This window comes from Mytilus trossulus, chromosome 3 (genome assembly GCF_036588685.1).
Source record: "Mytilus trossulus isolate FHL-02 chromosome 3, PNRI_Mtr1.1.1.hap1, whole genome shotgun sequence".
In the NCBI taxonomy this organism is placed as follows: domain Eukaryota; kingdom Metazoa; phylum Mollusca; class Bivalvia; order Mytilida; family Mytilidae; genus Mytilus; species Mytilus trossulus.
The window spans coordinates 60,825,271-60,836,324 of NC_086375.1; the positions used below are offsets into that span (position 1 = coordinate 60,825,271).

The window sequence follows — 11,054 nt, forward strand, 5'->3', positions numbered from 1 at the left end:
GGGTTTCAGTTTGGAATGTGGAATACTTAAAGGTCATTGACCTGTCAATATAGAGGTGGTGAGGTCGAAACATGATCATGGGTATCTGAGTTCGCATGTGATTTGTATTAAAAATCATTGCCAGGTTGGCTCCCGTATGTTGGTGGTTCTCTCGTGATCTCTTCAAGTGAAACCAGATCGCCATTATTTAGAGGAGAATGATGAAAAACAACTATTTTTCTCGTTTGTTTCTTATCAGATGGAAAACAAAACAGCCAGATGTTTTTTAAGATACAACTATAATGCACAAGTTTCAGTCTGTTTTTACTAACTATTACCTCGACCTTTGAAGTATGAACCTCAAAATCAATAGGAATCTTCCTTTCTGTAATGTGACAATATATCAAAGTAACACTATCCCATATCAAATATTCAACTAAGAAACAGAACCACTGCTTGGCACTTATTTAAGTCGAGCATTAGTAACTATGACCTTGACCTTTGGCATGAGAGTAATTCATTTCTTCATTCTGAAACTTTTTAAACCAGTTTTTCTTCCTTAATTTATTTTGCCTTCTATTCTCTCTTCTTTGTGTTTTTATAATCGACACATTTTGTCCATTACTCTATAGACTCATCATAGAACCCCTGACTTGGTGGTCTAAACATCATTACGAGTGTTACTCTTAATAATTGACAATATATTCAAGCAATATGTCAGTCAACACTGCAGTATCTAATTATGCAAAATATCATCTATTATTAGAAGATTCGACCTTGACCTTCGATCTGGTGATCTCGAAATCAATACATTTTTCCTCTCTTATATGTATTTTAAACCATGGTTGCAATCCAAGGTAAAGAAGAGGAAACCAACAGAAACGATGACCCGACTGATGAATGGACGGACTGGTTAAAAACGGTATACCCCCTCTTGGTGGTGAGGGGTCAAATGGGATACCAATGTCCATGTAGAATAAAAGATCACACATGAAGGAAAGACTTGCAAACCATTAACAAACATAAAGGGTAGACAACAATCAATATGAAACTGCACAGATAACACATGAAATCATATTGAGGAAAACAAACCCCACCAACACTCTGTAAAGGTCAGTAGTTTTTGCTGTACTACTGAGACAATACTGAAAAGGCAACCAGTTTGAACTGCTTCCAAGAGGACCTGGCCAATTTTTAGAAATAAGTTCTGACACCAGATTGTAAAATAAAAATCAGAGATTTATTAGTTTGCATAACATTTAAAATACAATGTCACAATATAAACAATAAAATGATATTGACAATGAAAAATAGTCTAAATAACCACAATATTAACAAGAAATAACTATCACAGAATCTATTAACAGTTAAAAAATAAAGGTTGTCACAAGAACTTCACATATCATTGAAGCAATCCTGATAATGTTAATGTGCTATCCTTATGACATTTGAAGACAAGAATTATACCTTTGTGATTGATATATAAAAATATGCCCTAATTTTGAAGTCAACCTTAACAAATGACATGGTAAAGAATCAAAATCCATTAAACAATTATCAGCCACAAAAGTACAATTCTACCTCAGTCAGCAAAATTGGAACCTGCTAAAAAAAAATACATATAGCCAAAATAAATGAATTCCTTGTTTTCTCATATACATAGGAAATATTCAGAAATTAATTATTTATCCTTTTGATGATATAACTGTTATCATTGCTATCCTTGTTATAAATACATTACCAAAAGAAAGATAACAAGATCAGGCAAAACATAATAAAAGTATTTTGCAATGAAAAAAGCATTACAGCACTTGGATATTACTGTAATCCTATATGTTAATATAACATAATCTAACATATAATTCTATAAATGATAAAAAATTAGATCAACTAAAAGCATTAAGTCATCTGGTACCACAAATCATTTAAATACCAAGAAAGAGTTTAACAATCAAGGTTATGATTTACCGTTAATATAAATCTATTGTACTTTAATGCCTATTAAATGAATGACAATTGAACTTTCCCTTACTAATTCAACAAATTTAGTTTCAAAACATTGTTATTCTGTCTTTTTGAATGTTTCATTGCATTTGTGTTGTTTACCTCTCATGAAATATTATCATTCCTTGATTAATCAAAACTTGTTATCAATCCCTCAACCGAATTCCCACACCTAGCACATATGTCATTCATTATCCAACTTAAAACCTATTGTCACAAGGTGATCAGTTGGAAACATTACATTCAAAATGCATATTTATCTTTTACTAAAAAAAATTCAATATTTAAATGGTCAATGACAACATGTGCAGCACTTGACCAATTTAATAGTTTCCGCAATCTTATTTAGGAAATTTCAAAGGTATAGTGATTAGTAACTGTAAAATTAATTTTAAACTTTATTTAAAACTAAATTAAGGAAAAAGGATTTATTAAAAGCTGTCTACAGGAAAACCCTGGTATTAGTGATCGCAAAAAGTGTACCTTCATGTCATTTGAAGATTACTTACATCACTCAGTGTATATATACTTTGGATTCATTTATTTTCGTGGGCAACAATTTTCGTGGATTGTGGAAAACTTACATATTCGTGGATATTTAATTTCGTGGTTTTGGCAAAATTTACAATCATTCCTTTACAAAATATGTAATTTGTTGAAAATTTTACTACACTTGTTCCCACGAAATCCACGAAAATTGGTATCCAACGAAGATTAATGAATGCACAGTACTTAATGTTACCACAATTTATTTTAAATAAATTTGCTACCTTAAATATGCGCTCTTTAAAGAAAAGGATTACAAAGGAAACACTTCTTTGGGGGCTTTTTCAAGAATAATTTTAAAACATTTTCCCCACCGGTACAATAAAGCTGCCTTACTGATGACTTTTTGCTTCCTTTGTACAATGTACATATACAATTAACTACATCTAGAGAGTCTTTGATATACAATATCAAATAAACAAATATATATATATAACTAAACATTAGTGGAACCAACCCACAGTTTTATACACATTCAAGAATTATATTTTCAAAACTATAAAATTTGAATGTACAATAAGCTGGAGACAACAGTAAATACTTTCTTACAGCAGATTGCATTGAGTGTGAAGGTAAAGGTATAATCTTTGATTAGCTTGCTTTATAGCTGAACCGTGCAGACATTATTAGGTACGGTATACTACCCTCCTTTAAGAGAAGACTAGTTCCACGTTTTCAATAGGTTTTATATGCAGACTCTGGCAAAAACCATCTATCAAAAATTTACCGAAATGCAATTTTTCCTCACGCCACATAAGTACCCACCAAATATGATCAAAAATAAATAAATGAATCCACAATGTAGTAGCATTTAACACATTTACTGTAGGTTGTTGAAACAGTGATGTGCTTTGTCTGTTTGCATCACTGCAAATAATTTGCATTCTGTCAACTTAAGTTTTTATCAATTTATAATGAACTATACAAATACTAAATCACAATATTTTTTCTAACTATCATTAAATTTCTACATCCTTTGGTATAAATTGTGTAACTTGGTGGGTATCATATGCAGTTTTTAATGATCCAAATTTCTAAAAGCCCATGTGAAATGTTTTTTATCATTCAAATGGATATTTTCAGAGTCCAACAAAAATAGACTGTTGTGTGATGCCTTCAATTACTTAAACACAATCAACTTAAATTATCCTGATATAAAAGTTATACAATAGCTAACATAACAACAATACCAGAAGACATATTAAAATCCTGGCAATTGGAATTGAAGGAACTCAATCACATTAGATTAAAATAAAGGATAACAGTGTGTCACAAAATTCTTATTAAACAGGTACTAAATTTGAAAAATATGTCTATATACAACCTTTGAATATATTCTTTTCCTTCCAGTAGTCAATATAATAAAAAAATCTATCATTAGCATAGTTTTCTCTCATTTTTTTCTATTTTGGTGGCAAGTTTGTAATGTGGAAGAGGTTAAATAAGATAATAAGAAACAAAACACAAGTACATATAAACATAATCTAGCACTCAAATTTACATAATCAACAAGTACTTAATCTATTGAAACTTAATAATTAATTAATAATTGACAAAACATCTATAACAATCAATTAGGAGAATGTTCTGTAAACATAAAGAAAAGATCCTTTTCTATTTGTTTACAAACTGATCATTTTAAGCTGACTTTGTGAATGAATCTATTTAATCCATTTTTTTAATTAATTCTGTATCTATCAAGTGAAAATGTCATGTACTTATTGTAAATGCATGAATTATATCTCCAATTGATATAAGATATATTTCAACTATTTTTCATAAGTAATTTCTTTTAAACTATTTGGAAGTTGTGTGTTACCCAAAGGAGTAGGTCCGGTAAGGGCTGATTCTGGCCTCAAATTTCAGATTCATGAAACAAAAATTTTTGGACACTTTTTAAACACTTAAGTGTCTATTTCAATTGATTCGATTAGTTTCTGGCTGATGCTTTTTTTGCATTAACATGGTACAATTTGTTTGTTTAAAAACTACCAGACTATATTTTTCACAAATTTAATACAGGCTGCTTTTTTTAAAAAGAGAAAATACACCTAAAGCTGAATTTGCATCATTAATTAACTTTCTGTCTCATCATATTTCACCTTAACTTTAAAAGTACTGTTTTCAAAGAATCTAATTTAAACATTTTTCAATAAACTTATCTCAGGATAATAAATATGGGACTGCGAAAGTGCATGCAATTACAGAATTGATTTTAATACAGAATTTATTAGCAAACAGCATTTGCAGATATCCATGTACATGTACATTTTTGTGCATATGGCACATGTAGGTCTGAAGGCACTTAAAATAACAAGAGTGGCCTCAAAAGGAATTGTTTGTAACAAACATAAAATTGCAAATATAAATTTTAAAATGTTAACATATTATAGAAAATGCAAAATGTACTGTATGTTGCAGAACTATATACATTAAGTATAGAAGTTAATCAGAAAACTCAACTGTATACATGTACTATAAAAACTTACAATGAAACTACAAAGCTATCAACTGACATATTAACTGCAAGTACAATTATTATTGTTGAGAAACACTTTGAATAAAGAAAATCAAATAAAAAAGTGTACAACAGGGAATAATTTTTAAAAATTGAGAACCATTTGTCCCTTCCTATCTAGCAATTTCTTGCCTTATAGCAAACAATGACATATTAAATACATGCTACACATAATCCAAAAAAGATGTCTTAACAGCAAATTTCATTAAAATTTGAAACTATTTCTTGATGATAATATATTTAGAACTAAATTACTTGTGATGTGTGATGCAGATAGTTGCACATAACTAAAATTTCTCTTGACATAAACAGCTTGAAACATTTTCCTAAAACAAAAGCATTTGCAATATTGAAAAACAATCAATTTCCAGCTATACCCATGTTTACCATATAAATAATATTTTACATCCATGAAATTTTAAATGATTCACCAGAAACAAACGAAAGTTATAAAATACTGACTTTGATATCATATTGTACATGTAGATAAAAAAAGAAGGGAGAAATTATATAAATGATGTATAACAGTACTTTACTTGTACATAAAAGATCAGAAGGAAAAATAAACATGAAATACCTATTTGACTGTTTGTCTCTATTACTTAAGAGGACTTTAATGAGTACAAGCATAATTCACATGCATATTAAAGCATTGCATCGTCATTAAAACAAAAGGAATTGTGTAAGAACAGGCATGATTACCTAAATGGAATGTTAAAGAAGTTATAAATTATATATACATTGTATACATAGGAATACATAAATAAATCACCAGGTTTTCAATTCTTAAACTTCATTCATTCAACAAAGTCAAAAATGTCTATGTTTTAAGAAAACTTTGAGCAATAAAAAATATAACAATTCTAAACACAATTTAAAGGGGGGAAAGCAGAAAGTTTTGTAAGATAACAACAATACATCTTATTCAGTATAAATTCAAAAATGAAATTTAAAGCAGAAACCTAGTATTCATTTATATACAAATGAAAAATGAGTAGTACACAAGTACTTAAATGCATATATATCCATATGCAATCAAATGAAAATGCATTCCAAATCCCTTTCTGTTTTCTTCTTCTGTGAGTTTTTCTTTTGTGTCTGCTTATATACAATGTAAGAACATTTTGGTAATAATATCATTATAGAATATGACTGTAAATTGATATTCTCTGAAGACTGACAAGTCTTCTATTGAATAACGCAGGCTTGAGAATTGTCTCCATCCCTGCCAGCTGCCTTAGCAAAGCAAATGGCCTGCATCCATTCATGCTGGGTATTCTCACTATCAGCTTGCATATAAAATGACCTGTTACTGTCTTTGGATTTTATCCTGAATGTATGATCTTTCTTATCTATATTTGATTCAGATATTTCAGCATCATTCAGTGCTATTCTTTTTGATGCATTCTACAAATAAAAATTTAATAAAAATCAGAATAAAGAAAATGGTATTTTAAAATAGAAATAAGAAGCTTATATTAAGTTGTGCAATGGTATCTTATGAGTTTCAATGAGACAACTCTAAATCCAAGTCACAAAGTGTAAAATGTACATTGGCACTCACACCACATCTTCCTATATCTATGTACATGTACTTAAAGATAAAAGTTTGACATCACATGCACTGATGCAGATTTTTCTCAATACTTGACAAATGCTAGAAGTTCATTATTACCATGATTATTATTGAAACTAAAGGAACTCTGATCTTACATTGATGATCCATTAAAAGTCCTTCCAGTAGGAAAATATCTATATACTCACATTGATGATCCATTAAAAGTCATTCCAGTAGGAAAATATCTATATACTCACATTGATGATCCATTAAAAGTCATTCCAGTAGGAAAATATCTATATACTCACATTGATGATCCATTAAAAGCCATTCCAGAAGGAAAATATCTATATACTCACATTGTACATGAATTGTAATGAGTTTTTTTCTACATGTACATAATGTAGTTATTCAAAAAATTTAAACTATTTTTTTTTACTTCAGTTTACATACTTTGGCATACATCACATGTTTACATGTGCAAATTTGGTTCAGAGGTTTCTAAATAAAAAATAATCTGATGAAAGCTGTGGTGTGGATGCAAGTGTTGTCAGATGAAATGGAATGTACAAACAAAATCATGCTTCCAGAGGGTATACATGCATCTTTTTTTCCTGCCATGTTCTACAGTAAGTATTGTAAAATATTGTTTCATTTTTATGTGTACTTTTTGTGGGTTTTCATTTCTAGGTGGAGCTTCAGGTATTATTTGTACATTTATATGAATGAAAATAAAGTTTGAATAATTAAGTCTGCCATATTGCATTTCAAGTAACTTGCATAAGAGCAGACAAATAAAGTTCATGAAGTTAAAATATACTTTTATTTGTTTATCATGTTTATTGAGTGAAAAATGAATTTATAATTTAATATCTGAAAAGTTATACATGTGTAGATATAAAAAAGAAGATGTGGTGTGATTGTCAATGAGTCAACTGTCAACAAGAGACCAAAATGACACAGACATTAACAACTATAAGTCACCGTAAAGCCTTCAAAAATTGAGCAAAGCCCATACCGCATATATAGTAAGCTATAAAAGGCCCGATATGACAATGTAAAACAATTCAAACAAGAAAACTAACGGCCTTATTCATATAAAAAGATGAATTACTTTATTATCTATAAAGGCAGTAATATCTATAAGTTCTCAGGTTCATATTTAGTTTTTGGGAGTTCTCAGGGATATCTGTGTACTGGGATATTGTTTTGAAAATCAACACAAATTATATAAAACAAGAATGTGTCCATAGTACATGGATGCCCCACTCGCACTATCACTTTCTATGTATAGTGGACCGTAAATTTGGGGTAAAAACTCTAATTTGGCATTAAAATTAGAAAGAGCATATCATAGGGAACATGTATACTAAGTGTTAAGGGGGCTCGCGGGTCTAAATCATTTTTTTAATTTAATATAAGATTTCGCTATATTTTTCTATAAAATAACTTTATCTTATACCTAATAGAAAAATGAAATAAAATAATGGGGTCACCGTTCATTTACGCTCAAAATCTGACTTCGAAAAAAGCATACATTTTTGCTAATGTCGTTTTTTTCTGTTGAACTAGTAGGAGAAAAATCCATAATATCGAAATTAAAAAAGAACTAAATTACAGAAATGGCTAAAATTTTACAATTATTTAGTTTATGTTCAGCTTTTTCGAAAATAACAATAAAAAATATAGGTCACCGATGAGTTAAAAAAGATATTTAAATTTTAATGTAAAGAAATTGCATTTTTGCACCAAAGGGAGATAATTTGGAGCTTTTTCAATGATATCTTCATTTTAAAAGTCACCTGGGGCCAACACGTATTGATTTTTTGGAATAATTTTTGTGCCATATGATAAAGTAACAACTTCTTAAGGTAATTAATAAACATTGAAATGAAAAATAAACGTTTGATTTTTTTCTGAAAATTTTATACCCGCGAGCCTCCTTAAGTTGATTGAACTTCATTTTCATCAAAAACTACCTTGACCAAAAACTTTAACCTGAAATTTGCACTATTATTTTCTATGTTCAGTGAACCGTGGAATTGGGATCAAAACTTTAATTTGGCATTAAAATAAGAAAGATAATATCATTAGAGCACATGTGCTCTAAGTTTCAAGTTAATTGGACTTCAACTTCATCAAAAACTACCTTGACCAAAAACTTTAACCTGAACGGACAGACAGAAGGACAGACGGAAGGATGGACGAATGGATGCATAGACCAGAAAACGTAATGCCCCTCTACTATCGTAGGTGGGACATAAAAATAAAAAATAATTGTCAAATGTACACTGTAACAGATTAGTGTTAACCTGTCCTGTTTGACTAAATTCTCCAAGGTTCTCTAATAAAATGAGGATTATTAAACTATATACGTTTATTAAGTGCTGTTAACATGTACATGTATAATGAGTTCACATTTACAGTAAGACATTAATATTACAAATAAGATGGTCAAGTTTCATCAGTCCTTACCTGGTTATTAAGATAAAAATATAAAAAAATATTAATAAAACGGAGATCGAATAAAAGAAAAGTTAACCAAACCCCTGAAATATTTAAAAAGGACTAACAGCAAAATTACTACCATTCTCAGGGATATGGTTGTACTCGGATATTGTTTTGAAAATCAAGACAAATAAATTTATATTGTCAAAGAAACAAATTAGAATGTTTCAGATGCAATATGGAATAGTAAGTGTCGAGTGCCAAGGGTATAAATTTTAAGTATTTAGTTGAAACTTTAATCTGAATATAAGAATAGTACGTTTCTAATTTGGATATTGCAAAATGTCATAATTTTACCTCGGGTGTGTCACCATATAACAAATCAGTGTTTTTCAGAAGAAACCATTGTTTCTTCCACTTCCTGGATATTTTGGATCGCTTAAGTAACCATCCTTTTAATTCATTGTGGGTCAATGCCTCATCATTATGGCTACTTGTTGTATTTAAACTATTTGTTCGGCTGTCAGATGATTCTGAAGAAGCCATATTTGTTTGCAGTTACTGGGTGTGTTTGACTTTTTGTTTATTTTTAAAATGTAATAACTGTTCATACACGGTTTGGATGAGAAAATCCGAAATTTGAAATACTAAGTAATTTATAGTCGAAAAAAAAATAGATCAAAATTATGTTTTGTTTTTTGTTTGTTTTTGTGTCCGCTTGCTCGGTCGGTTTATGTGTACATGGTAAAGAATTGTTCAGAAAAATAATTTAAAAAAAAACCAAAAAAACTTAAAGTATCGATGATAAAAAGTCAAATAACAAAAGTATTGAACTACAAAATTCAAATGGAAAGTCCATTATCAAAAAGCAAAATCAAAAGCTCAAACACATCAAAAGAATAAAAAGCATGCTCTGGAGATTTACCCCCCCCCCCCCCCCTAAAAAAAAAACCCAACCCCAACCCATCCGTATTTAAAGGGGACATCTTAAACTTTTAACAACTTCCATAAAATATGAAAAATAATATATAGTTAAAATAATAATCTTAGTCATACGCAAAATAAGCTTAGTCAACCTTCATCTTTTACTTTTGCTTTATAAAACATGGATAATTGAGTATGAAAAACTGAATCTATAATTTATCTATAGTTCTAGATTGTATATCTGGCACATCATTTCCTTCACATTCAAGTTAACATTGGAAGGCGTTCCAGAAAATACTGAAATCTGTAATCACACTTTGAAGTGACCATTTAATAAAACATGAGTCGGATTAGTTTCATTTAAAGTTCAAAAATTTTAAGGACCAGCCAAAAGCACGCAATTTTCTGAAACATCTATTGAATACTGTGTATATGATCTGGACCATACAAGTTTTTGGAGAGCTGTGTGGTATAGTGGTCAGTCACGAATCGGACTGCTAATACAAAGGTTCCTGGTTCATTCCCGTTCCGCCGGGACTGAATTTTCGGCTCTCCCTTGACACTATTTGCGAGTATGGTCTTGAGGAAACCATGATAGTCTGTCGGAAGGGGACGATAAATGGCCCTCACTTTGTATTGATAAACATAATCATCACAAAAAAATTGTCAACTATCGATTATCTCGAATTCTAACACAACAACTAATCTTTCTGTTTTCTTTTTGAACAATATAAACAATCTACCATTGACTTTAGTAATATAGCATATGAAACAAATGGAATATGATCTACTTCTATGTAAACTCGTATTGTTCCAAATACTTAGTTTGAACATATTTATTTATAGTGGATTGGGAAACAAGCTTTTGCAAAAAAGTAAAATCACAAAAATACTGAACTTAGAGGAAAATCAATTCGGAAAGTCCATAATCACATGGCAAAATCAAATAACAAAACGCATCAAAAACGAATGGAAAAGAACTGTCATATTCCTGACTTGGTACAGGCATTTTCAAATGTAGAAAATGGTGGATGAACCTGGTTCTATGGCGCTAACCCTCCGAGTCACTTTAATAAT

The 11,054-nt window shown here is 30.0% G+C and overlaps 1 protein-coding gene across 1 annotated transcript; it reads right to left on the bottom strand.

Moving 5' to 3' along the window:
* Positions 1-1,197: 1,197 nt before the first annotated feature.
* Positions 1,198-9,629, bottom strand: LOC134712016 (PH domain-containing protein DDB_G0274775-like). Its single transcript, XM_063573101.1, has 2 exons — positions 9,411-9,629; positions 1,198-6,454 (listed from the first exon to the last, which is right to left on the bottom strand). The coding sequence occupies exons 1-2, from the start codon at positions 9,597-9,599 to the stop codon at positions 6,236-6,238; spliced, it is 408 nt and encodes a 135-aa protein (XP_063429171.1). The 5' UTR covers positions 9,600-9,629; the 3' UTR covers positions 1,198-6,235.
* Between the last annotated feature and the right edge of the window lie 1,425 nt (positions 9,630-11,054).

Excerpts from the sequence above, each read along its gene's own strand:
- LOC134712016 (XM_063573101.1), bottom strand. The coding sequence starts at position 9,599 with ATGGCTTCTTCAGAATCATCTGACAGCCGAACAAATAGTTTAAATACA. Across the intron at positions 6,455-9,410 it reads TATATGGTGACACACCCGAG|AATGCATCAAAAAGAATAGC; the intron begins GTAAAATTATGA and ends TTTTATTTGTAG.